The following is a 26,268-nucleotide window of genomic DNA, read 5'->3' as shown; positions in this document are numbered from 1 at the left end:
GCAGTGGAGTGGGCTAGGCCGTGCCCCTCGTGAGAGCACAATTCCCATCCTCCGCCACTAGCCTTACTCGGACGGATGGAGCCAATTAACAGCTGCCGCTTCCACCCCATGCTGTCATTGCTTGAAACCAAGCACTCGGCAATGCGGATGTGATACGCTGAGCGGGCTGAGGATGGCCATGGCCTAATTAATGGTTGCGGCTTCTAGATTGCTAAAGCCTAACCCTATTGCTATGTATCTCTCACTGGACAGCAGGCGTTAGCATTGACCTCAATCCTACATAATAGCGGCCGGGCTGAAGTCCCCGTTCTGCGAACGCCATTACGCGTAAAGTAAAGGCAGGCCGCCTTCGCTCAGATAGGAGCTGCTGCTTGGACCTGTTGGCTAGGTAGGTGCCTAAGCGAGCTAAAATATCCAACAAGCCGTATAGATTAGCGGTCTTTAACCAAAATAACGGGCTGCTCAAATGTAAACAACCACCTGAGGGAGCCTGGGGTGATGTCAAGGGTTCAAGACTCTGGTTTCCTTCCAGAATTCGAAGGGTCTGTAGCTAACCAGAAGTGGCAAGCTTGCAATGCTGAACCGTCCCAAGCCGCAGCTCTGGTGCAGTAGTGCAGTGCGTGGAGAGCCGATCCCGCCAATACCCTAGCTCCCTGCAGTCAGGCACTCCCTAGCAATGGCGTCACTAGAATTTATTGATTCGATTGGGATTTCAAAGACATCAATCCCTTCACGATAAGCCGTGCTGCAGCAATTTTGGGGCCACGAACTACAAACTGTCGCCCCGAAGCCTAAATCTTCTTAGCTTTGCAGGCGACATCATGGGCTGTGGATTGGCATCGACGTTGCAGCCAGTCCATTAAACCTTCGCCGACCCAGCTGGACGCTCGCCAAACGTACAGCAAAGGCCTTGCTCTAGTAGGATACGTCACGACCAACCAGCACCACTAAATCCCGACCTCCATCGGGAATAGGAACTGGATGGCATGTTAGGGAAAGGCGAACACCTCAAGGACGAGGGCTCAAGGCTCCAGGTCGTCGCCGCGGGGGCAACGGCCGGGCTGATCTCGCGGTTTGTTGGCCCTTACCATGCCTGCCACGGTCTCCATCGGGGCCAAAGCTAACCAGCACTCTTCATCCTCTCGCCCGCAGATTCGTCGTCGCCCCACTTGACGTTGTCAAGATCCGCCTCCAACTCCAGACTCACTCGCTCTCGGACCCGCGGTCCCACAAGGATCTCAACGGCGGGCCGATCTACAAGGGCACCATCCCGACCATCCGACACATCCTCCGACATGAAGGCCTGACGGGTCTGTGGAAGGGCAACGTCCCCGCGGAGCTGATGTACGTCTGCTACAGCGCCATACAGTTCACCACGTACCGCTCGGCAACCCTGTTGCTGCACCGCGCCTTCGGGGAGGGCCGCCTCCCGCACGCCGCCGAGTCCTTCATCGCCGGCGCCGCCGGCGGCGCCACCGCCACGGCCTCGACCTACCCGCTCGACCTGCTCCGCACGAGGTTCGCCGCCCAGGGCAACGACCGCGTGTACCCCAGCCTGAGGCGGGCCATCCTGACCATCAAGCGGGACGAGGGGTTCCGTGGCTTCTTCAGGGGCCTGGGCCCGGCGCTGGGGCAGATCGTCCCGTTCATGGGCACCTTCTTCGCCGTGTACGAGTCGCTGCGCCTGCCGCTGGGCCGCCTCGAGCTGCCGTTCGGGAGCGGCGACGCCACGGCCGGCGTCATGGCGTCCGTGATCGCGAAGACGTGCACGTTCCCCCTCGACCTGGTCCGGAAGCGGATCCAGGTCCAGGGCCCCACGAGGTCGAAGTATGTCCACAAGAACATCCCCGAATACCGGGGGACCGTGCGGACCGTGCAGATGATTCTGGCTACCGAGGGCATCAGGGGTCTGTATAGGGGCTTGACCGTCAGTCTTTTCAAGGCCGCGCCGGCGAGCGCGGTCACCATGTGGACCTATGAGCAGGCGTTGAAGTTTTATGTCGGCGTTGGGGAGAAAATAGACGATGGCTCCTTCATGGGTTAGATTATGTATGCAATGTAGGAACTAGGAACTATTATAGAGAGTAATGCCACTAATCTCACGGGGCCGAGTTCCTAGCCGTCCCCTCTACGACTTTATTTGCGAGGTCAAAGTAGCTGTGATGCAGCCCCGGCTTCGCTGGGATTTAAATCTGTTGTTGCATTGGCTGTCCACATAGAAAATTCCTCTATAGTCGGCGCCAGTATGATACATGCTTCGCCATGACACTGCGCTCCCTCGTGCCAAACAGGAGGGGCAAGATGGAGAGGCTCATTTATTTTTTCAACTCCTTTCCCATCTTCCCTATCCGAAATTCCACTCTATTTCCCCTTCCTAACCCACCCCTCCACCGTCTCCCTCGCATCGACGACCGTCTCGTCCACCTTCCGCACGGCAAGATCGGCATGGACCTTGACAAAGCGCACGCCCGTCTCTACGCCCTCCCGCGCCCGCTTATGCGCGTCCGCCACGGCAGGGAAGCGCTGCTCGTACCGCCACGCAAGCTCCGACACATTGCCCATGGTGACCGGCAGGACGACCCACGCGGCGCCGAGGCCGAGGGCCAGGGGCGCGGCGGCGCGGACGACGACCCCGCGGCGGCGCGACACCACGGTGCCGGCCATGGCGGCGACGAGCACGTACACGAGCCCTGGGACAAGGCGCTCGCCCGACTCGCGCGGCGGCGCCAGAGACGCGACAGTGCCCGTGAACGACCGCTCCAGGTCAAAGGCCCGGTCCATGGCCGCGTTGACCGCGTCCTCGGCCCGGCTGGCCTGCCCGTGTAGGAAGAGCCGGGCCACGCGGATCTGCGCCGCAAGGCGGTCCGTCGGTGTCGGGCGGCGGTGGGAGGGGGCGGGGCCTGCTGCTGCTGTCGCTGCTGGGGCGGGGGGGGGGAGGACGTGGGCGAGGACCCCGTCTTCGGGTGATGCTGGTGGCGCTGATGGGTTGGACTTGGCGGGGGCGGCGTCGAGGTCGTCGTAGTCGTAGATGGGCTTCTTGGACTGTGTGACGGAAGAGGTTAGACAGGTGTGTGTATTGACGGTTCGTTAACCTTGAAATGCAGAGAGGAAACCTAAAAGGGCACGGAGATGAGGGTGAGGGGAAACTAACCCGATAGTCTGTTGGAGCCTCGGCGTGTGCTACTGATGGGTAGAGCACAATGCCTCCTGCCAGCAGGGTCGCCGTCAACGGGGCCACGGCGCGCTAGGACCTCGTCAGCTTCTTTCTCGGGGGAGGCGTAAAAAGCCAATTGGAATCTGCGGAGCTAGTCTCACCCGTTGCAGCAGCACTCTTGCAGCCATTGTCGTCTCAGGGGGCGATTGTTTGGAAAGAATGGAGGGCGGACGGGGGGTAGTTGTCTGATGATGGCTCTCGACGTCGCTCGGTTATTTCCGGTATCTCGGATTTTTCTCCCCAATGGTTTATTTTCGGGCGATGCCGTCAGCCTTGCAGGAAGCTACCTTATTACCTAATCCACGTCGCCCCGCCCTCCAATCATTATCCTAGTCCGGTTGCACCGTCAACCCCCCTTCCTCAGTTTGACCCCTTTTACAAGGGAAACTGACGATTTTTCTACATTGATTTGATGCTAACTGATTGAGAGTTTTGGCCTGGTAAATATCTGGCTCTGCCTGTCCACATGTTAAGTCGACCGATTGAGATTTATCGCGCTTCCATCGCCAAGATCCTCACCTAGCTCGCCGGCTGTGAGGTCACCCTTGCTTACGATGTTATCCAATCCCCTATCAGCCCACCGAACGGCGACTTGATGATACTTCAAGACGCTTGAACTTTTAGGTCGCCCCGACCTCGCGGCCCGCTTGCAGCATGTCAATTTGGCAATGTGATGGGCATGTCTTTGCGGCTCGGCAACGTGCAGCTATTCAGCAGTATCCTCGACCAGACCAGCGCGGCCATGCATGAGGTGATGCACCGCAACACCGTCGAATACGCCCAGATTGACGACCCTGACGTGGATGACAAGCAGAGCGTGAAACACACCTCGTGCATGTTTGTAGAATTCGGTACAAATCCAACCCAAGTTGCAAGTGGCAGGATGGCGGGGCAGTTCTACTGTGGTGCACCAGGTCGCTCTGCAACCGCGTTCTCTGCACCGAGATGACTAGCAGTGGCCTTCTCAAAATGTCAGCTACTAAGCGAGCAAAAGATGAGACAGGGAGGTGTATGAACGCGCTCAATCCAGAGGACTTCATCAGGTTTCTTCGGGTCCGGAAAGCTGTCAACAATGACGCCGTTCACAAGCTCCGTATCTTTCTCAAAACCCTCCCCCAGGCTGAAAGTGGCTTCCACGTTCATCCGGAAACCCGGAATGTTAGAAACTAGTGATAGAATGGCATATAGGAGCTGCAGCAAGTTTCTGGCAAACCGGGGTTTCTGTCGAGGTAACGAAGCTCAGAGGTGGATGGTCAACATCTTCTAGAGATGCCCACCCGCGCCTTATGTGTATTATCACTCGCTAAATCTTTGCCTCCTTTAGTACTAACGTTGTGCATAGCATCCCGCATCAGGGCCAATCCCTCCCCTGCCCCTAGCTTTAATGGTATTGAGGTGGACTCTTCCGACAATGTGCCAGAGCTACAGCTGCCAGAGTATGTTCTTAACGAAGACAACGGCAAGGAGAAGAGAGTGAGAGACTAGGCAGCTGGCGAGGAAGCTGGTGGTAAGCAAGCTAAGCGATTGGGGTGAAGCGGCTGGTAAGGGAGTAGATTGGCCAGTCAGGAGGCACCTAGCCTATGTGCAATCCATCGACGAGTCCCCGCCAGGAGTTGATTCCGGCCAGCAGACGTGGCGTGGTCATCGAGAGGCTTCAGAGAAAGGACATTGTAACCATCTCTGAACCGGGCTCCCCTCCATTTCTCGGACATGGCGACGAGCTCGGCGTCGGATGGGAGTGGAGGAAGCCCCGGAGTAAATTACAGTTCGGCAGGGACGGGGGAAGGTGGGTCTTGATCGCGCTAAGTAGCCTTTTTAAGCACCGACAGCCCCACTCTTCTTAGTTCCTGCCGAGCCGTAACCGGTACGCGTTTTTTAGCCTCCCATTTTCGAAAATGCGACTTTCATAATGCATTGACTAGGTTAAGCTTCTTTCTTATCGAGTATCATGCTCCGATCTGCCCGGCCCCGGTCCTGGGTTTGCTCCGCCTGCCTCTCCCGGCGGGCACCCCGGGTTCCTCAACGGCGCTGGCTCCAAATAGCACCTGGAGTAGTGAATCGAGAACATGGCTCGAACCCGATCGATCATTCCCCTCCCGGACAGCGGATTGAGGACTCGATTCTGCGCCAGATCTTCGATTCGCCCTCGGTCTGGAAGGCCTTCTCCAAGGCGCACGGGCACAAGAATGTTGGGCTGTTCAGGAACGCATACCTCACCGGGCCGGAAGGGTTCCGATCATTTGCCCGCGTGAGCTTGCGAAGGGCGCGGAAGATTGTCGACAAGGTTCTAAACGCCTCCAGTGTGAACGACTACCGAGCCATCGTGAGGGACCTGGACCGGCTGAGCGATATCCTCTGCCGGATCCTTGACATGGCAGACTTTGTGCGGGTGACACACCCAGATCCGAAGATACAGCAGGCAGCGTCGGAAGCCTGGGCCCTTGTCTATCAATACATGAACGAGCTCAACACGACGACCGGACTGAACGACCAGCTAGGCAAGGCAATGGACAATAAGGAGGTCACGGCGGCATGGACGGAAGAGGAGATGACTGTGGCCCAGATACTCAAGCTGGATTTCATGAAGTCGGCAGTCAACCTTCCAAAGCATTCGAGAGACCGATTTGTCCACCTCTCGCAACGCATTAGCGAGGTGGGATCTGCCTTCATGGAAGAAATGGCGCCGGAGCAGAGGCAGCTCGTGCTTCCGAGTAGCAAGTTCCAAGGGATGGACCCGATGATGGCGAGAAATTTCACAAGGCGGGGCTATTTATATCTTCCTTCGATGAGCTCCGAGGCGGCTGTTGCGCTGCGCAGTGTCCATGATCCAGAAACGAGGAAAGCGATCTACTATGCAACGAGGACTGCATCAAGCAGATCGGTCAACACTCTGGAGAGCACGTTGAAGCTACGCGCCGAGCTCGCGAAACTGTCTGGATTTGAGAGTTACGCCCATATGGCTCTTCGGGACAGGATGATGGCCAAATCCCCCGAATCCGTGAATCAGTTCCTTTCAGCCCTGGCTAAGAATAACGCCCCCATCGCCCGACGAGAGGTGGCGGATCTCCTCGAGGAAAAACAGAAGCATAATCCCTCTGCCGCGGGCGTTTTAGAACCATGGGATAAGGACTATTATGCGGAGAGCATTCGGCGTTCACTAAAAACCAGGCTCAGGCGAGATGATTTCCTGCCCGCCTATTTCTCACTGGGGACAGTGATGCAAGGTCTGTCGAGAATCTTCACCCGGCTCTACGGCATTCGGTTTGTATCCAAAGAAACGCTACCGGGAGAGACGTGGCACCCAGATGTGCGTCGCCTTGACGTGGTATCCGACACCGACGGACACGTTGCTGTCCTATACTGCGACTTGTTCTATAGAGAGGACAAGTCCCCGAATCCGGCCCACTTCACGGTGCGCTGCTCCCGCGAGATCTCGCGGGACGAGGTTGTAGAAGCAGCTGCCGAGCCGGGAGAAGACCCGGAACTCCCTGCCTTCGAGACCCCGGAGGAGGCGGCAAATGATGGGATGGCGCTGTCGATGCAGGACGGCACTTTAAGACAGTTGCCCACGATTGCGCTCGTATGCGATTTCCCGCAGACCACGGCCTCGGAGAACCGCCCGGCTCTTCTTAGCTTCTTCCAGATGGAGACGCTGTTCCACGAGATGGGACACGCCATCCACTCGATCCTCGCCAGGACATCGCTACAGAACGTTGCAGGAACGAGGTGTGCCACGGACCTGGCGGAGCTGCCGTCCACGCTGATGGAATACTTCGCTGCTGACCCGACGGTCCTTGCCCTGTTCGCCTGCCATCACGAGACCGACGAGCCGCTACCCTACGACCTGGTCGCCGAGAGGCTCCGCCTCTCCAAGAGATTCGAGGGCTCGGACACGGAGAACCAGATCGTCCTCGCCATGCTAGACCAGGAACTACACTCGTCCCGCGCCCTGGAGCCGGGCTTCGACTCGACGGCCATCTACCACGGCATCCAGCGGGCGCACGGCAACACGCCCGCGGACGCGCCGGGGACGAGGTGGCAGGGCTTCTTCGGGCACCTCGTCGGCTACGGCAGCACGTACTACAGTTACCTCTTCGACCGGGTGCTGGCGGAGCACGTCTGGCGCGTCGTCTTCGCCTCGGGCCGCGGCGGCGCCGCCCTCGACCGCGCCAACGGCGAGCGGCTCAAGGAGAACCTCCTCAGGTGGGGCGGCAGCCGCGACCCCTGGCGCTGCCTCGCCGGGACGCTGCGCGACGAGAGGGTCGCTGACGGGGATGAGAAGGCCATGGCCCTTGTTGGGAGCTGGGGGACCAGCAGTACCTTTAAGGAGTGAGGGTAGCAGCTATCTATGTAACATACTCTGTTCTATACTCTGCCCTGTAACGTAATGGCAGCATGGCCTTGAGCATTTAGGGGTTGAAGTGGGGCGATGGAGGTGCATCACAACTTCACAAGTGCCCGTACATCAATCAACATGCATGCAAGTAGTTGTTGCAGTTTGGGGAGTTTTGATCACTATGGCTCCTTTTCAACCTAAAGTAGCCATTGGTCCATGAACCACTATGTGGCATAGATCAACCACAATGGAAGTCATCGTCCTTGTCAATAACACCCTCCCTCTGCATCCCCTGGAGGATCCAACAGGTAAGTTGAACCCACCAGTGCCGCGACCATGCGGGGCATTCGTCATCTCCTCCTCATGGCCCCGCCACCAGCCGCCCCGGTGCCGCCCCTGTCGGCAAGCGACACCACCTCGCCGATGCCCGCGGCCTCCTGCTCGTCCTCGAGAGCCGTGATCTCCTCCCTGCAGTCCCACCACTTCTCCTCGCTCAGCTCAAAGGCCTTCGACTTGATCTCCTTGACCGTCAGGGACTCGGGCTGGATGCCCTTCCAGCGCAGGCTCGTGATCAGGACCTCCTGCCACTCATTGGTGGTGCGTTGGAAAAATTCTCGTCGGGACTCGAAGGGCTGGGGGTTTTCATGTCCGTCAGCACTAGGCAACTCAATACCGCCATTGATCGGGGTTAGATCGGCGGAGGGGAGGAGGGAAGAGAAATGATGGCCGCGAGAGAATCAAAATGAGCGAAAACGGAGACATACCCTCGGGTGGGGCAGGCCATCATCAACAGTAGTTGCTGTAGTGTCCGCCTCCCACTCTTCTTCGGAGCCTGCCACCGACGGCGTCGTGGGCTCGGAAGAATCAGCTGTGGACACCTCGTCCGCACGCTTCTTGTTGCGCTTGCTGGGAGACATCAGCTGTCGCACCTCCTCGTCCGCCATCTGGACATCGCCGTCTTCATCCTCTTCCTCCTCATCCTCATCTTCTTCATCTTCTTCATCTTCGTCATCTTCATCCTCATCCTCGGACGCCTGTTGCATCAGATTAGCAAAGAAGAGCTCCCTTCCCGGTGAAATAACCCGCCGAGAAGGCATCATTTGGGGGCGAGAGTTATGGCTTACAATCCAGTCCTCGACCGGACGGCTGAATATCTCCTTGCAGCCGTCCAGCTTGCCGAGGTCGACGGCATACAGGTCGTCAAAGGTAAACTCCCGATCCCCCTTCTCAAAGGTGCCACCGTAGATGTAAAGCACATCGTCCTGCACCGCCAGCTGCGCGTTGAACCTCGGGTGCGGCAGCTCCATGGAGACAGGCATCTCCCGCACCGGCTTCTCGTCTTCCCCGCCGCCGGGCACGCCCCCCTCCTTCCCGCCGCCCACGTCATCCTCCTCCGCATCATCCGGATCCTCCGCCCCAGCCCGCAGCGCAGCCAGGCCCCTCAGCAGCTCCTCCTCATTCGCGGCCGCCCTACCCCTGCGCCCACCGCCGCCGCCGCCGCCCCGCCCCCCACCTTCCCCGGCCTTCTTCTGCGCCCGCGGCTTGCGCAGTGCCAGCGGGAAGAAGCGGTTCCGCTCGACGTTCCACGCAAACAGGCCGTTGAAGAACTCGCTGTCCATGCCCTCCTCCCCCTGCTCGACGTCGTGCACCCCGCCGAACAGCACCCCGCGTCCCCGGTGGAAGGTCATGGTGGCGCCCGCGCGGCTCGGGGCCGGCGCGTTGGCCGGCCGCTTGCGTCTCTCCCAGCGGACCGTCGGCGGGGCTCCCGGCGCCGCGGCGTCGGCGGTGGGGGGCGCCGTCACCCGCAGGAAGAAGCAGTCCTGGTGCACCATGGGCTTCAGGGCGTTGCGCTGGCTCGCCGCCGCCGCCGCGGCGGACTTGTTCGCCTGCTTGCCTGTCGCGGAGGCGGTCACGGGCTTGACCCGCGAGTAGCCGCCGTACAGCACGGCGCCCTGCTCGTGGGGCAGGAAGGTGAAGGACGAGCGGGCGTCGGGCTTCAGCTGCGCCGGCGGCAGCGCCGGGCTGTGCCAGACGAAGTTCTGCGTGTCGTACAGCCAGAGGTCGGCCAGGTATCTGGTCTGGTTGGCCGTGTCCTGGAAGCCGCCAAACAGGATTATGTACTGCTTGAAGCTTCGTTTATATGATTCTGGTAAGCAAAGAGGTACTGAGCGACGGAAGAGGGTGAGGGGCCCGAAGACACTTGTCTCTCCTATCTCCACATCCTGGAAAGGGGGGGGGCGCGTACTAGGTCATGCGATGGCCGCTGCGGGCAGGCGGCGACTTCCCCTTGGTCTCGATGCGAGTCCACTCCCTGGTGCTGGGCTCTAGCCGCCAGAAGTCGTTGTAGTGGTAAAAAGTGCCTTGCTTGGGCGAGCTGAACTCGCCGCCAAACAGGTAGACCGAGTTACTCTGGTTGCCCCCGCGGCACCAGGCATGGCCACTCCGGGGCAGGGGCGCGTTCGGGCTGGTCACGCACCGCCACTCATCGCGGTCGACGTAGTAGATGAACAGGTCGTTGTAGAAGGTGGCCAGGGCGCCGTTGAAGTACTCGCCGCCGAACAGCAGCAGCTGGTTGCTGTTGGAGGGGCTCGCGAGGAAGCACGAGGCCGCGCGGGGTCGAGGCGGCCCGTCGACCACCGTCTCCGTGACCTTGAGAAACTGCTCCTGCTGCTTCTTGTACTCCTCGAGCACGGCGTCCAGGTCCACATCCTCGGCGTCACTGCCGTCCACCTTGGAGGCTTTGACTTTTGCCTTCTTCTCCGCCTTCTTTTCCTGCCTCTGTTTCTTCTCCGCCTTCAACACCTTCTTCGACTCGTTTTTGCCCTTCTTTTCCTTGGCCATGGCGACGACGAGGAATCTCCCTAGAATTTTATAGGGACACGAGTTCCTATGGTTCGCTGTATAAGATGAAAGTCAATTCTCAACCAGCGGGAATCTAACCGATGCCCGATAAGAAAGCTCTCCGCCTATGGAGTTTTGAGACAGTGACCCCTATGGGCCTCCGTACTAGCAGCCTATAGAGGACACTGTCTCTAAACTATTTTCAAAATTTTCATACAGCCACAAAACTTCTATTCAAGCAGCAATCGCACCCCCAGGCGAATGCTTTTTTTTTGTAATGCGATTTCCTGTTGCTATTACTATTGCTGTTGCAAGTTGCTGTTATCATATATGACTACTATTGCTCTTGCCCTTGCTTTACCCCTTGAAAACCCAATTAGCTCCTGGCCAGAATAGCCATCAAGTACTCTGGTCATGTCACAGCTGGCAACCAGCATTGGGGTAATTTTCATGGCAATCGCGGTATTGTGTATTGAAGGGGTCCTAACAGACTGTCGAGGGGACAGGGACGGCTAACGGTTCAGGAGTTGAGTTGGGGAGTAGGACGTTAAGATGGGCTAAACAGGCGGGCTCTGAAAGAAAACACGGCTGCTCTTCACATCACACATATCATACATTGTTGGTTGATTGAGTGTATCTTCTAGAGATTCAAACTCACATGGGGATCAACTGTGCTGCCCATGGCAGATTCACCTTATGAGGCACACAAATTGATCCCTCGTCTATCAGGCTCTACCTCTAGCATTATGAAGTATACCCATTCTGCTTTAACCAGGTGGCCACATCTGCCCTGTCCCGCTCCAGCCAGGAGACCTTGGACCGAATGCCATCTAGGCTCTGAGCCAAAGATTGGTCGAACCCGGTCGTGCTCTTGCCCTCGAAGAAGGTCTCAACCTTGCTGAGCTGTTCCTTGGTAGTGAAGCCCGAGGTGAGAATCGTCACCATGGTGCCAAGCATGGATAGAGCTGGTGGGAGCTTCACAACAAGCTCATCCCAGTTTTCGGCCATCCAGTCAAAGAGAGCCTCAATGCCTTCGGTGTGGCTGCGAAGCCCTGCTGCAGGCATGTATATATCCTGATCCTTCACCTCGCTGGACAGGAGCATCCCCAGTGTCCTCTTGATCAGTTCCGGATCCTTGGCTCGTCCCAAGGAGCGCAGCGCAGTGTTGCGCTCATCGCTGTTGGTGGAGGTACGGTAGAAGTTGAGGATAGACTCGTACTAAGGGGGGAAGGTTAGTTAGCCTCTGAGCTCCCAAAGGTATACTGGTCTGAAATAAGAAACCTACCTCGTCCTTGCCACCATACTTCAGAGCCATGCCGAATACGCTGCCCCGGATGTTTGGGTGGATCGCCGACTTGTCTCCTGCCATGAACTTTCCGAACATATCCTTGGCGGCCTTGATGATGGTTTCATCACCGCAAAGCCCCGCACTCCCGAACAGCAAGGCCTTGAACTGCTGCTCGATGTGGCCGTCCTTGTCCGAGAATTCCCAGCCCAGCTTGTGTGCCCTCGCGCTCACGAGTTCACGCTGGAAAGCCTCCAGCCCATCTCGGGTCGACTTGTCTTCGAACATCCAAGCGGTCTGAACGGAAGCGATTCGTGATATGATCTCACTCCACACAACGAACTCGGTTTCGGAATCGAGCCCCTTTAACAGGCTGAGAACCCCCGAGGTCTTCTGATATCCCGAGACAGCCAACGCTCCGGCATCGGCAATCATTCCTGCTCTGTCCTCGACCGTAAGGAGCCCGCTCTTCGCAGCCTCTCCCAGCTTCTCCAGCCTCTGTGGGGAGTAAGCAGTCCGGTACAGTCCGGTGTGGTTAGCATTCAGCTTGAAGAAGTCCATGCTCGGCACCTTGAAGTTCCCCTCCCGCTGATCAAGCGCCAGATTCTCGTTTACTCCATCCTTCGTCCGGAGGCCAAGGAACACGGGGTAGAGAACTTCGTCCTCTTCCGGCTTGGCATCGCCGGTCCGCAAGAAGCGGTTTTGCTTCAAGTGGATAGAATTGTCGTTGTTTTCCGTGACAGTAACGACCGGGAACCCGATATGTTTGGTCCACACGGTCATGACGTCGTCCACCTTCTTGCCGCTTGCATCACTCAGAGCCGCCCACAGGTCACCAGTCTCGGTGTTTCCGTAGGCGTGCTTCTTGAGATATTGGCGAACGCCTTCCAAGAAGGTTTCCTCCCCTAGATAGGTGGAAATCATCCGCAACACACACGAGCCCTTCGAGTAAGAAATAGCATCAAAGATCTGGTTGATCTCATCAGCCTTCTTCACAGGGACCTCGATCGGGTGACTGCTTCGAAGCGAATCAAGCGCGAGTGCCCTCTGGAGATTGTCCGTCACGTAACTCTCCCAGACCTTCCACTCCGGATAGAAGACGTTGCAGGAATACTAAAAGAAGACGGCGCGTTAGTAGAACCATGGGCCCATCTGTCGGGATAGTTACGAACCCAGGAAGCCCAAGTGGCGAAGCCTTCGTTGAGCCACAGGCCATCCCACCAGTCCATGGTGACGAGGTTGCCAAACCACTGGTGTGCAAGCTCGTGCTGGACGACCTCGGCGACCCGCTCCTTCGTCGCTGCACCGCTAACCTTCTCGTCGAGAAGGAGATCGACGACTCGATAGGTGACCAGACCCCAATTCTCCATGGCGCCCTGGGCAAAGTCGGGGATGGCAACTTGGTCCATCTTTGGGAGCGGGAAGTCGATGCCGAACACCTTCTCGTAGAATGCCAACGTCTTGGCTGCCAAATCCAGAGAAAAGCGGCCATGTTCGATGTCCTGGCCTGGGGGTGCGTAGACACGGACGGGCACTCGGAAGTCGTTACTCTCAATGTAGTTGAGCTCGCCAACGATAAACGCAACAAGGTAGGTGGACATCAGTGGCGACTCGTTGAACTTGACGGCCGTCTTGGACCCAACTTCGGTCTCGCTGGCGACATCCATGTTGCTGAGGCAAGTCAAGTTCTTGTCGGCAATGAGAGTGACGGTGAACTTGGCCTTGAGGGATGGTTCGTCAAAGCAAGGGAACGCCCGGCGCGCATCAGTCGGCTCCATCTGGGAGACCGCCATTATGCCGTCAGTGCCATCGGCTTTCTTGTATGTTGACCTGTAGAACCCCGCCATCTTGTCGTTAAGTTGGCCGGTGAACTTGATCTCCAACTGGGCCTTGCTGCCTTTGGGGATGGCATTGTCGAAATCGAGCTTGGTGGCCTGAGTGGACTCAATGTATGTGATCTTGGGGGACGAGCTAATACCGGCCTGTTAGGTTCTGGTTCATCGAAGGGAATATGGGTGGACGAGGGGAGGGGTAACTGACCTGACGGTCTGCCCACCCGAGGTGATCTTGGCATTGTGGATGTCCAACTCGAGTGTGTGTAGGGAAATGGATTTGGAGTCATCGGCAACATCGAGATCGATAATGACAGTTCCGTCAAAGGTCAGATTCGCAAAGTCGGGTTCCAAGGTGAGGTCGTAGTGTCGGGGGATGACGTTGCTCGGAAGCAGCTCCCGGCCGTGGATGTTGTTGACCCCGCCTGACATGTCGGCTCCTGCTTGAGTCCTGCACATATTGTTCCGTCGGTAGGAGCAATAGCGGGCGGGTACGGCACGGGGACGAATTGATCGCAAATAGGTCGCAGGTCTGTGGCGGGAAGGTGGACAGGAGACAATCGCAGAATAGAGTCTTCTCGAAGAGGGTTTCCTGTGTGTGGGGTAATCAGGTTAAGGCAATGGACGGAATGGGGGGTTGTCTCGTGGGCTTTCTCCTACTGCAATGCAAAATTCTGCAAGACTCTGTTTGACAACGGCTTCGAGTTTGAGGTTGGACGCGCAACGGAGGTGGATAATCTTCGGCAAGCAGAACCGATGGAAGGGCTGGAACGAAACAACATGACCAAATGAGTGTGAGAATGAAGCAGACAAGTGTCTTTTATAGGTAGTTTAGGTAGGTAGGCACGTATATCTTACGTTTGCTACCTACGGACGGATATGTGATGTAAGCGCAGCAGTGGCGCCTTGCCCGAATGCAGATGAGTTGCCAGTTTGCCTTTGCTGTGGATTAATACTTTGCTTGGCTCCCCGCGTTAACCCCCTTTTGGCAGGTGCCCCATTCGCAGGCCTCACTACCTACCAAACGCATCGTAAAGCTTCGATGAATATCGACGGTGCGTTTGAGCGAGGCCGGATAAGGAAGCCAATGAATATTTTACATGATACGGAACTTTTTCAAATTCCAGTGCACTACTGAATGCGGCGTTGGTTGTTGGTCCTGCGCAATGCAAGGGGATGAGCATGCCGGAGTTATCCATGGACCTATGCCAAAGAAGAGTCAATCAAACATGCAGCCAAAAATCTATTGTGCGTATGATAATGGAATGAGGCTTGCTTTATTATGACATAAGGCTTATCGGAAGGGCAAAGTATTCTAGCTGGTATGTGTACGTATGGAGTCATCTCATCTGGTAGGCTTTCCCAACGGCGGTGCCGCGGGGTAGTTGTAGATGGCCTGTGCATGACCCCGTGTTGCTATGGGTAACCATATCTAATCACCAATCAATGAAGGATAATGAAAACAATCAACACTCACACAATTACATTTCTTCGACTTGCAGAAAAAGAAATGTTCCTCTGCTTCCACACACCCACCCCAACAAACTGCCCGTGAGCTGGCAACTAGTATCAGCCGTTCGGCTTGGGATTCGTGTTCTACGGAAAGCCGGTCGCAACTCGGCCGACACATTCAGCAGCCATGGGCTCCGAGGACTTGATCAATTTTGATGTTATTGAGAGCCACAAAGAGAACATCCAGTCTCTTCCGAGCGGAAGGTCAGCAAAGAAGCTCGCCGAGCTCTTCTCACCGTCGCCACTTCACCAACTCTCGACGCCCACACCTTCAGACACAAAGAACATCAACGACTGCATTCGCGCAGAGTACGAGGCAGAAATCGTGAACATTGCCGAGTCCGACGACCCGCTCGATGTCTTCGACAGATACGTGAGGTGGACGCTCGACGCGTACCCTTCCGCACAGGCCACGCCCCAGTCCCAGCTGCACACGCAGCTCGAGCGCGCCACCAAGGCGTTCGTCAGCTCGCCGCAGTACAAGAACGACCCCAGGTACCTGAAGCTCTGGCTCTACTACATCCAGTTCTTCTCGGACGCGCCGCGCGAGACGTTCCTGTACCTCGCGCGCCACGGCATCGGCGAGACGCTCGCCCTCTTCTACGAGGAATACGCGGCCTGGCTCGAGGGCGCCGGCCGCTGGGCCCAGGCCGAGGAGGTGTACAAGCTCGGCATCGAGCGCGAGGCCCGGCCCGCGCAGAGGCTGATCCGCAAGTTTGGCGAGTTTGAGCAGCGCCGCGCGCAGCAGAACCCGGACGGGGAGGACGACGACGCCAGCCCTTCGTCCCCGGCCCTGCCGACGGTTCGGCCCGCCCTAGCTGCCAAGATCGACCCCTACGCCGCTGCCGCTGCCGCTGCCGCCGCGGCACGGGATCCCCAGGCTCCCCGACCGAACCACGGCGTTGGGGGTCAGTCCTCGAAACCGGGGAGGTCTAAGCTCACGATCTTTTCGGATGCGGATGCAGCCCCCCCGGCCATACCGTCGGGTGCGGCTGCCGGGGCAAAGGGGTGGGAGAACATCGGGTCGCTGGCTGACCGTAAGAAAGAGAATGTGGTGGAGGCCCGGCCGTGGGTAGGGGAGACCCTCAAGGCGGGAGGGAAGAAGAGCAGCGCTCCGAAGATGGCGGTGTTCAGGGATACGGTAAGCCCACGACTTTTTTCTATTCCCCCTTCCTCAAAAAACACATGTTGATCATTACAGGACTAATCAATTGGTCGCTTGGCGTATATGTATTATCAGTCTTTACTTAAACAATTATCCGAGTCACACATTCCTATCCACCACTCCAAACACCAGGTGATTGTGAATCCACATAATGGAAAGAGGGAGCGCGTGTTCGTTGACCTGAGTGCCATCTATCCCACGCCGGAGGAACCTGGGACGGAGCTGAGCTTTGAGGAGATATGGGCGGCCAACCGCGGCTGGTTGGATCGGGCATGGGACGATGACGAGGCGGTTGAGCAGGATTACATTGCGCAGGACGAGAACAACCCCCTGGAAGTCGACATCCTTGCCGATAGCCTCTCTGAGAAGCTTATCGTGCATAGCGATGTTGTCATGCTTGACGAGAATGGTGCTCCGATCTTACCCCGTGAGGGCAAGGCCAAGAAAAAGAAGGTGACGGAGATAAATGAGACACAGATCAGTGAGTGCTACATGTCTCTCACCCGACGGTGCTCCAGCTGACAGGCCCGCAGTCAAAGCAAAGCTGGACTCGCCTTCCGGTCCAAAACTCCGGAAGCGGAACGCAGCTGAGCCGACGATGACCTTGCATACCAAGGCCGCAACAGACGACATATATGAGATCTTCAACCAGCCTCTCAAGACGGAAGCTCAGAGGGAAGAGGAAAGCGCAGACGACGACGATTATGAGACGGATGATTATACCAATTACACCAGCGGAGCAGAAAGCACTGGGACCACAAGGAACATCTCAACTAGCGAGGCAGGTGACGAAGAAGTGGTGGAAAATGAACTTGACGAGGAGACTTCGGACGTGAAAAGTGTCAGCGAATGGTCAGATTTCACCGCCCGAAAACATATTCCTGACGTTTTGGGCGACGAGGACCACATCGACACACAATCTTCAGACAGAAGTGAGGTGGCAGATCCCGAGGCATCAACTGTGGTATCCGAAGCAGCCGAGGATCAAGAAGAAGACGACGAGGTCTTGACACCAGTAACAATGGGGTCCATTTCCAAGACACGCACGTCGTTCGTGCCCATCCCGCCTGAGGACTACGTCCCGCCCATGAGGTCGTATAGGGATCCAGTCGAGGTGGCTAACAACCGGCTCCCCTTCATGACGCCCATCACGGAAAGGACCGAATCCTCCCTCGATATAGAGGCCGACGACGACGGCCTCCACCCCAAGACCCCATGCAAGAGGGGTGAGAATGCTATTTCATCGGTGGCAGAGGAGGATAGTCTCGAACTCGAGCCTCTCAGCAGTCCGCTGAGGGAAGTGGTGAACGACGAGCTCCCGCCAAGGAAGATTGCTCAACCACTCCTTCAGAAGCCGAAGCCTGCCGCGCCGAAGCCTCTGGCAGTAAAAGCAGCACCGAAGGGGCCCATCATCAACGACCCCCAGTGCAACCCCATGGACGACGGTGTCCGGACGACGATCCTCGAGGCCATGCAGCCGCCACTGAGCGCCTATGAAGGCTTCTACGACCACCGGAATGAGCTGTACGGGAAGGGGGCAGAGATTCGCAAGTTTTCCAAGGCTCTATCGAAGCATAACAGGAACAGCACAGACCGGACGAGCAACTTCAGCACCTCGTTTGTGATAGAGTTCCCCGACACGACAACGCAATACACGGTCAAGAAAGAGCTTGGGGCAGGCGCTTTCGCTCCCGTCTATCTTGTGGAGAACTCTTCTCACGAAGAGCCGGAGGATCAAGAGGACATCCCGGCAGCCATGGGCAAAGGGGCCTTTGCAACTGCACACAACCGGCGAAGCGCCCTCGAAGCCCTCAAGATGGAAGAGCCGCCGTCGCCGTGGGAGTTCCACATGATGCGCCTCGTGCACAGCCGCCTCGGCCCCCAGCACCGGGCGGCGGCGTCGCTCTCGACGGCGCTGGAGATGCACCTCTACCAGGACGAGGGCTTCCTCTTCCTCCCGCACCACCCGCACGGGACGCTCCTCGACGTGGTCAACCTCTTCCGCGCCGACGCGTCGGGCGTCATGGACGAGCAGCTGGCCATGTTCTTCTCGATCGAGCTCCTCCGCACCGTCGAGGCCCTCCACACGAAGCAGATCCTGCACGGCGACCTCAAGGCCGACAACTGCCTGCTCCGGATCGACCAGCAGCAGGGAGAGCACGGACACGGGCACGACCGCGACCTGTCGCCGCAGTGGAGTCGGTTGGGGGCGGGTGGCTGGGGGGCCCGCGGGGTGGCGCTCATCGACTTTGGGCGGGGCATCGACATGCGGTGCTTTGGGCCCGAGGTGCAGTTCATCGCAGACTGGAAGACGTCGGGGCAGGACTGCGCCGAGATGCGCGAGGGCCGGCCGTGGACGTGGCAGGTCGACTACCACGGGCTCGCGGGCACGGTGCACTGCCTGCTGTTCGGTAAGTACATCGAGACGGTGCGGTGCGACACGGGCGGGCTCGGCACGGCGGGCGGGCGGAGATACCGGATCCGAGAGAGCCTCAAGAGGTACTGGCAGACGGAGATCTGGGCAGAGTGCTTCGACGTGCTGCTTAACCCGGGCGCGTTCGTCGAGGCGGAGGACGGCGCCAGGATGCCGGTGCTGAGGTCGATGAGGAGGGTGAGGGAGCGCATGGAGGGCTGGCTCGAGGCCAATTGCGAGAGGGGCGTCGGGCTGAGGGCCCTGATGGGCAAGGTGGAGGCTTGGGCGACGGGGAGGAGATGATTGCGTCTCTCTTTTCCTTCCTATTTTCTTTTGTCTTGCATTCGTCTGGGGGCCTTTGGCATGGGCTATACGGTGGCTTTAATGAACATAGGAGGGTGTCGGAGTTGGGACATTGGCTTGAGGTTTCCCAATCTCCGTTTTCAGTCCTATCTTTGCACGTAGCATAGGCAGGTACCTACATACCTAAAATACCCCTGATTTTCAGTGCGAATCATCATGAGGAGATCAGAAAGTCTACAAACTTGGGATCCTTATGCCACCTACTTTGTGGTGCTCTGGGTGGTCATGTGGCAGCGCGTTAAAATTGGCCCATGCACTTTGCTGCGACGCGTGCCCCCTGTTCCTTGCGGGGACTCGGGCTGTTCTCGACTTTCAAGCTACTAACCATGCTAACCTACCTACTTGATAATGATTTCTTCGCAACGTCAGCAAACATCGGTTTCGTCGTAAATGGTATCGAAATCTACCGAAGCGATTGATCTGTCTTTGCGCTAACCCTCTGCGCACCATGGTCCGCCAATTGCCTCGAAAGGCCAAGGCAAAGTCGTCCCCGGTGGAGCTAAGCCTCATCGAGGAGACCAGCTCTATCAAGGCCATAGGCAAGTCCGGAAAGAAGGCCACGCCCGTCGAGGTCAAGGTGGAGGTTGAAAAGAGAACCGTTACCAAGCGGAAGTCGGCCGGGGGCGCTGAGGTCAAAATCGAGGAGTTCCCTGCGGAGACCAAGAAACCCGCAGCCAAGAGGCGCAAAACCAAGGCTGAGAAGGAGGAAGAAAACATGCCGCTGGCTGCGAGGACGGTAATTACGTCGATGAAGAGGGCGATGTACATTGGGGCACACGTCAGTGGTGCTGGCGGTTTGTCTCGTCCTGGCCTTTCTCTTAATGCATATGGGAAGCTGACTGGCTCGCTCCAGGTGTCCACAACTCTGTACAAAACGCCGTCAACATTGGCGCAAATGCCTTTGCTGTCTTCCTAAAGTCCCAGAGGAAGTGGGAGAGTCCGCCGCTGGCCGATGAGCATCGGGACGACTTCCACTCTAACCTGAAGCTGCACAATTTCGATGCCGCTAAACATATCTTACCGCACGGCTCTTATCTGGTGAACCTGGCACAAGCAGAACCTGCGAAAGCAGACCAGGCATACAATAACTTCGTCGACGACCTCCAAAGATGTGAGGCGCTTGGCATCGGGCTCTACAACTTCCACCCCGGATCGACGGGAGGCGATACGAAGGAGGCGGCCATTGCCAGGATAGCAGCGCAATTGAACAGATCACACAGGGCTACGAAGACGGCCATCACCGTGGTCGAGAACATGTGTGGCAGCGGCAACGTCATTGGCTCCAAGTTTGAGGAGCTTCGAGACATCATCAGCCAGGTCGAGGACAAGAGTCGAGTCGGAGTATGCATCGATACCTGCCACGCCTTTGCCGCGGGGTACGATATGCGTACTCCAGAAGCCTTCGCCGAAACGATGCGGACGTTTGATGAAATTGTCGGACTGACCTATCTCAAGGCTTTCCACTGTACGCACCGTTCCTGTCTCGCAACTTTCTGCGATGGATAACCAAGAATTGACTGACGCGACTGTAGTAAATGATAGCAAGGCACCGTTGGCCTCGCATCGCGACCTCCATGCTAACATTGGTACTGGATTCCTTGGCCTGCGAGCCTTCCATAGCATCATGAACTACGAGCCGTTCCAGCACCTACCAATGGTTCTCGAGACACCGATAGATTCAAAGGGTCCTGACGGGAAAACCTTTGAGAACAAGCAGATCTGGGCAGACGAGATCAAGCTACTGGAGAGTTTGATCGGCATGGATCCCGAGTCCGTCGAGTTCCAGGCCAAGGAGCAGGATCTCCAGGCCAAGGGCGCTACTGAGCGGGAAAGAATCCAGGATCAGGTTGACAGGAAGACAGAGAAAGATGCGAAGAAGAGAGCTACCAAGGCCAAAAGGAAAGGGCGGAAGAAATCCAAGGCATCCGATCTGGACTCTGGCGAGAGCGATTGATTGTCTGAATTGCAGCTGGGGGAAACGTCAGATTATATCCCGTTTGAATTCATTTTAGAGGTGGGCGAGCAAAATGGACAAAAATAGCACTCACGTCTTACCGTATTGATCTTCCGCTAGCGCCGAGCGCAAGCACGAAACAGGAACAAGGAATTGGGCCCTCTTTGTTTGCATGAGGGGGCGACTTCTAACTTGCAACCTTGGAAATAGCAAAACGCACTGAAAATCCGGTGATCAGTTCATCCTTGGTGGGCCAACAGATGGGAACTTGGAAGGCTACCCATTGGAAGAGTCGAGGCCCGATCTTGGCTTCTATCCCAGCTGGGCAAGGTTAGGGAGGAATACGCCACTGAGCGGCCGCACCAAATTTGCATGAAGCTGATCTCTGGGCTGGAATTGCCCCATTTGCGCTGAGCTCTCTCCGCCCCATTCAGCTCGGCCTCCCACGTGCGAATAGGCCCCTGGATCCCAGAGGATTGAAGCGCATCGCCTGGAACCGTGACAATATTAAAACAGGCAGTTGCTTAACCCAATTCTAGTGGCTGACCAAATATTGACCAATGCGAGAGTCGCCGCGTAGCCCCGAAGTAACTGATGCAATACTCCGCCTCACAATTCGTGGCCGTTGATACGTCGCCGCACCATCCAACACCATTTGTTGCCCGCCGCTGACTGCTGGCCCCCCCCCGTCTGACCGATCCCAGTCGCCTGAGAGGAAAAAAAGGGGACGAGCAACAGATCATGTCAACTCCCATCTCTGTCGATTTGCTGTCGCCATAGCGTTCCCGTTAAGGTGCTCTACGCAGAGCCCTTTGGAAATGCTGGAAACCGCGACCTCGGACCCTGACGAGGGCCGACGCTCGTCCATCGAGAAGCGGCCCATCGTCATGCCCGACATCCCTCCAGTGCCGTCGGCATTCGAGAGGCTACCCGATGAGATCATCCAGCAGTAAGTCCATCAATCTCGGTGACCGCGGAGGAAATGGTAGCGCGCCGACTGACTCCTAGCGTATCCGGGCAGGATTCTCGAAGCCACCGATCCGAATGGCTTCGCGTCGCTCGTGTTGCTCAACTCGAAATGGAGAAGCGTGTCGCAGCAGGCCCATCTCTACGCATACCACTTGTCCCAGTGCCCTTCCTATGCCGCTAGTCACAAAGCATCCCCTGCCACCTCCGACGAGGACAGGCTGCCCGAACTCCGGCGCTTGTTTGCTAAGGAAGTGAAGAGGAACCTGTTCGAGGCCTACCTGCGACCGAAGCAGACCGTCATCAAACTCATATCCAACTCGATCAGCTCGTCGTCCTGTCCGGGCGGAGAAGGGATACAGTTCAGTGCATCGCCAAAGGGACACCATCTGCTAGCCTACAACTCGTCTCGAATCTATGTCATCGACGTTCGAGGGGCAGAAATAGAGGTGAAGAGGGAGCTGAAGATATTGCGACGCCCGGCGGCGACATGCATCAACGACGAGGGCACCACGCTTGTGGTCCTCCTGACCGAGATGCAAGTTGACGTCTACGACCTGAAAGAATCCCCGCCGAAACGGTCCCAGTCCGTCATCCTCGACAACAGCCCGAGGGCCCTCGCGCTCTCGCCTTGCTGCTCTGTTCTGGCCTCAGCATACGCGGGCGGGATCGAAGTCTCCTCCCTTGCCGCCACCGCTATTTCCACCGACAGGCGCGCCGTAAAGTGCGATGCCGTCGACTCGTTGGCTTTCTCTTTCGACGGGACCCAGATCTTGGGCACGACCGCCCACTCGTCGCATCCGAATACGGTTATTCTGACGGCGCCATACTACGATCCGGGGAGTCACATGGCCGACGACAACATCAGCGCACTGTGGACGACATCTATATTGTTCCCCAATACCAGCCGAGACTGCAGCCATGCAGTCCTGCTCCAGAACGGGCGTTACGACGAGGCAGCCTGGACTTTTACGTACGATCGCAGCTTTGAGACTTTCCGAGCAGTCCGCATTGACGACTTGCGCAACGGAACGACATACTTTACTGGGCCGATTCCCAGTTCCACGTCGCAAACCAAGCTCATACCCTGCACCCTGCCTGCTGCCTCGTACAACGGTGAACTTGTGTCCGCCGGCTTCCAAGGCAATGAGGTCTGGCTCTATGGCGTCCCGGAGGATCTGGATGCTGTTCCCGAGGGCTCGAATGCTGGGAGCAGCGACAGCGGGTCCTCAACCGGGGGCCTGAACCGCCGTAACAGCGGCCCCTCCATACGATCTTCGCCGAGATCGCAGGAGAGTCACGAGGCGGCGAGGGTCCCTCAATGGCAGATACTGTGCGATAAGTTCCGAAACACTTTTGTCGGAGGCCGCAAGATTGCCGAGCTCGACGGGGTCAACACGGTGAAATGGGTCACCGACTTCGGCGCTTCTTCCCTCAAGGAGCGGCTCGTTGCTGCCGCTCGTGGCGTTATGCCGCCCAAGCTGATAACGGAGGAAGATGGAATCGACTTCGTCGACGGAGGCAGGATCACGCTCATTGATTTCGATTACGGATTGGAAGATGGCAAGACTATCAAGGTCACGATAGAGGTTGGCACGAGGGAACCGGAGACCCTGGAGGAAGAACGTCGTGACATTGATACCGAAGTGGCGATTGTGCGGAGGAGGACCGTCGCGCAGAATAGAAAGGGCCGCAGCGCGGTTATTCGAGCTGCCACGACGACTGCGAACCGGGCTCCACCTCTGCCCTCGCAGCCTTCCTCGAGTCGGGCGGAAGGCGAAGCCGAACATGATCCTTTAGTCCCCCGCCGCGTCGGGCCTCTACCCAGAAGAACTGAACAGCAGGACAGCATCAGCGAAGAGACGGAAACGCAGTCCATTATCGAGGAGCAAGAGGCATTGGATGCCCCCTACGCACATGCCAGTCCTCGCTCGGGACCTACGCTACGCCGCGCTGCCACCGCGGTGGCCGTGAACCGCCGCCTTCACCCGTCGGCCGCAGCCGCCGGCCACGTCCAGTACCGCCGTGCCGATGGCCGTGCCGAGCATCCGCACGAAAGCGACGCAGATAACTGGGTTCCGCCACCGCCCCCGTACCAGAAAGACGACCCTGGCGATGTGCCTGTGTTCCTGCGCCATGCAGCGACGGCGGCTCCGCCCGTCCCGCCCGTTCCCCCCGTCCCGCAAATCCCGCCTGGCGCGAATCGGGACCTCCAAGCTCCCGTCCAACAGCCACCACCTCCGCAGCCGCCTGCGTCATGGCAGCAGCCAGGGAGGAGCCAGACCGCTGCACCCGATCAGCGAGGGCTCCCGCCGTTATCGCAACCTGTCTCCCAGCATCGAAGGGTGCCGAGTGACATGTCCTTGCCGACATCACGTTCTAGTGAGGTTCCACGGCCTGTGTCGAGCCAATCACGTTACCTCGATGGCGAAAACATTTACGATGTCTCTCCGCCTGGTTCTCCCAGCAGGTTATCTCATGCTGCGCCTGCGAGGATTCCTAGTGATACTAGAACAGTGAGCGGCAGCACAACTGAGGGAAGTCATGGAGCCAGTCATGGAGCCAGTCATGTCTCGCCTGTGTCCCCGGGTCTGAGTCAGCGAACTTTCCCGGCCGTTCCTCGCATCCAAACCGTGAATGCGCTGCCGCAATCTAGTCGCGTGCCGGTCCTCGACTTTGATATCCCCTCCGCAATGCTGAGCGGCGGCATTTCAACACTGTATGGAACCGTTCCCGAACCTAAGCGCATCTCAAAAACCAATACATGGCCCACACAACCACCAGGTCCTGGAGCCTCCTCCGCTATGTTGCCTACAGGCTACCCGTATTCCGCTCCGCCCACCAATTTCAGTGGGAACCAACTATTTGAGCAGTCCCTGCCACCAGCTCCGAGAGCAGAACAACCTGCTAGCCTGAACAGCCCAACAGACCAACCCGCACACAGAGTCTCGGGCAGCTTCCAACTCCAGCGTGTCCCGGTCGGCAACCGGACCAGCGCTGAATACACTCCCAGCCAATCATACCAGCAATCAGCGCCATCGCAGCAACAATCTCAACAGCCGCAGCAGCAAGCTCCGCAGGCGCAGGCCGAGCCGGGGCCGCAACAAGACCACCTGCACCATCCCGCCCCGGGACCCCACCAGCCACGCCCGCGCCGCGAGCCGCCCCCTCCAGTGGAAGACACACCGCTGATCATCAGCACGCCAAAGGGCGTCTCGGGGGCATTCGACCCGCCCGGCCGTCGCACCTCGGGCCGCCGCGCCGAGACCCAGATCCTCGCCCCCGTGCCGCGCCACGCGCGCGCCACCGCACAGGCGGCGGTCCTCCGACCGCCCCCCGCCGAGCGGCTCGACACCACCATCTACAGCACCGCCTCTGGCTCGGGCTCGGGCTCGGGCTCGGGCTTGGCTGGCTACCTCGTCCCGCCGGAGCAGCAGCAGCAGCAGGGGGCCGTGCGGGTGCCGAGCCTGAACAGGAGGCAGTCGCGGGCGGAGCGCAGCGCGGCCAAGAACATTGCCGACGCGAAGCGGCGCGGCTGGTCGGGACGGCGCAAGAGCAGCAAGCGGCAGCGGAAGAACAATAATAGGCAGAGGGAGCGCGCCGACTACGACGCTGCGAGCAGCGCTGCTTGGACGGACGTCACTACCGCGAGTGCGAGGTCCGGGGGGGGTGGGGGTGGTCGGTCGGAGGTGAGAGATAAGAAGTGTGTTGTTATGTGATTTTGGGTCTCTTGCATGTTTCTTTTGTTTTGGTTTTGAGGGGGAGAAGGGGTCTTTCGTACCCGGGTATTTTCAGGATATGCCAGGATGATAGACAGACATGGGGGGGTTTTGGATACGTGCCTCCTGGACGAGCTTCAACAGACTGAGAACCCCTTCTATTTGATTTTTTCTTTTTGTCTTGGGGTTTCGCTGGTGCCACGGACAGCGAATGGGTTTTGGATAGCGATGAGGGACATACACAAACATATACGGGATTGTGTTGTCTGAGATATGATACCAGAAACTGTCTTTTCTTTACTCCATCTGGCGGACAGATTGGAGATTCTGCTAGACTCTACATACCCATCTTAGCTAATAATCACAACCTGCTAGCAGCTTGATCGACCTCTCTGTCTTGATTCCTAGTGACGAATACGAGAGCATTCACATCGGTTCAGATGTCGGCTCTCATTCATGACGTCAGGCCCATTCAGGTATCCGGTAGAAGTCTTCGGTCCGAAGCGTTGAGCAAAGTTTAGGTTATTACAGACCGAAACCATCACTGCCAAGCAACGCCGTTTCGTACAGTTGGGCGTATCCAGGTAAAAGGGAACGGCTCGGACCGTGGATCAGCGGCCACATGTTGGAGACTATGAGGTTGAAGTGGAATAAGCAACTGGCAGCGT

The 26,268-nt window shown here is 57.8% G+C and overlaps 8 protein-coding genes across 8 annotated transcripts; 5 read left to right on the top strand and 3 right to left on the bottom strand.

Moving 5' to 3' along the window:
- Positions 1–574: 574 nt before the first annotated feature.
- Positions 575–2,134, top strand: QBC33DRAFT_617782 (mitochondrial thiamine pyrophosphate carrier 1; the record flags this gene model as incomplete). Its single annotated transcript, XM_060432696.1, has 3 exons — positions 575–616; positions 975–1,072; positions 1,153–2,134. The coding sequence occupies 3 exons, from the start codon at positions 575–577 to the stop codon at positions 2,042–2,044; spliced, it is 1,032 nt and encodes a 343-aa protein (XP_060285885.1). The 3' UTR covers positions 2,045–2,134.
- QBC33DRAFT_617781 (micos subunit MIC26) lies at positions 2,125–3,422 on the bottom strand. The gene is made up of 3 exons (XM_060432695.1): positions 3,316–3,422; positions 3,152–3,244; positions 2,125–3,042 (listed from the first exon to the last, which is right to left on the bottom strand). Exons 1-3 carry the CDS (start codon positions 3,340–3,342, stop codon positions 2,362–2,364), a joined length of 801 nt encoding a protein of 266 aa, XP_060285884.1. The 5' UTR covers positions 3,343–3,422; the 3' UTR covers positions 2,125–2,361.
- A 1,508-nt stretch (positions 3,423–4,930) lies between these two features.
- On the top strand, positions 4,931–7,723 carry QBC33DRAFT_330812 (mitochondrial intermediate peptidase). Its single transcript, XM_060423664.1, has one exon. The coding sequence runs from the start codon at positions 5,163–5,165 to the stop codon at positions 7,545–7,547; it is 2,385 nt and encodes a 794-aa protein (XP_060285883.1). The 5' UTR covers positions 4,931–5,162; the 3' UTR covers positions 7,548–7,723.
- On the bottom strand, positions 7,701–10,690 carry QBC33DRAFT_604805 (uncharacterized protein). The gene is made up of 4 exons (XM_060432255.1): positions 9,796–10,690; positions 8,675–9,680; positions 8,315–8,584; positions 7,701–8,182 (listed from the first exon to the last, which is right to left on the bottom strand). The coding sequence occupies exons 1-4, from the start codon at positions 10,389–10,391 to the stop codon at positions 7,901–7,903; spliced, it is 2,154 nt and encodes a 717-aa protein (XP_060285882.1). The 5' UTR covers positions 10,392–10,690; the 3' UTR covers positions 7,701–7,900.
- A 445-nt stretch (positions 10,691–11,135) lies between these two features.
- Positions 11,136–13,967, bottom strand: QBC33DRAFT_446993 (mitochondrial aminopeptidase 2; the record flags this gene model as incomplete). Its single annotated transcript, XM_060424408.1, has 4 exons — positions 11,136–11,609; positions 11,677–12,789; positions 12,849–13,647; positions 13,717–13,967. 4 exons carry the CDS (start codon positions 13,965–13,967, stop codon positions 11,136–11,138), a joined length of 2,637 nt encoding a protein of 878 aa, XP_060285881.1.
- A 1,180-nt stretch (positions 13,968–15,147) lies between these two features.
- QBC33DRAFT_604781 (putative checkpoint serine threonine-protein kinase) lies at positions 15,148–19,122 on the top strand (the record flags this gene model as incomplete). Its single annotated transcript, XM_060432254.1, has 3 exons — positions 15,148–16,161; positions 16,318–16,666; positions 16,719–19,122. 3 exons carry the CDS (start codon positions 15,148–15,150, stop codon positions 18,899–18,901), a joined length of 3,546 nt encoding a protein of 1,181 aa, XP_060285880.1. The 3' UTR covers positions 18,902–19,122.
- A 140-nt stretch (positions 19,123–19,262) lies between these two features.
- QBC33DRAFT_330401 (xylose isomerase-like protein) lies at positions 19,263–21,324 on the top strand. Its single transcript, XM_060423662.1, has 3 exons — positions 19,263–19,755; positions 19,815–20,426; positions 20,494–21,324. Exons 1-3 carry the CDS (start codon positions 19,410–19,412, stop codon positions 20,913–20,915), a joined length of 1,380 nt encoding a protein of 459 aa, XP_060285879.1. The 5' UTR covers positions 19,263–19,409; the 3' UTR covers positions 20,916–21,324.
- Positions 21,325–25,636, top strand: QBC33DRAFT_330402 (uncharacterized protein). The gene is made up of 2 exons (XM_060423663.1): positions 21,325–21,864; positions 21,937–25,636. Exons 1-2 carry the CDS (start codon positions 21,734–21,736, stop codon positions 25,598–25,600), a joined length of 3,795 nt encoding a protein of 1,264 aa, XP_060285878.1. The 5' UTR covers positions 21,325–21,733; the 3' UTR covers positions 25,601–25,636.
- Positions 25,637–26,268: the final 632 nt, after the last annotated feature.

The sequence above is a fragment of the Phialemonium atrogriseum genome (assembly GCF_030411735.1).
Source record: "Phialemonium atrogriseum strain 8032-3 unplaced genomic scaffold QBC33scaffold_6, whole genome shotgun sequence".
Lineage (NCBI taxonomy): Eukaryota > Fungi > Ascomycota > Sordariomycetes > Cephalothecales > Cephalothecaceae > Phialemonium > Phialemonium atrogriseum.
The sequence above is the reverse complement of the archived record's forward strand: the minus strand, read 5'-3'. Positions and strand labels throughout refer to the sequence as shown.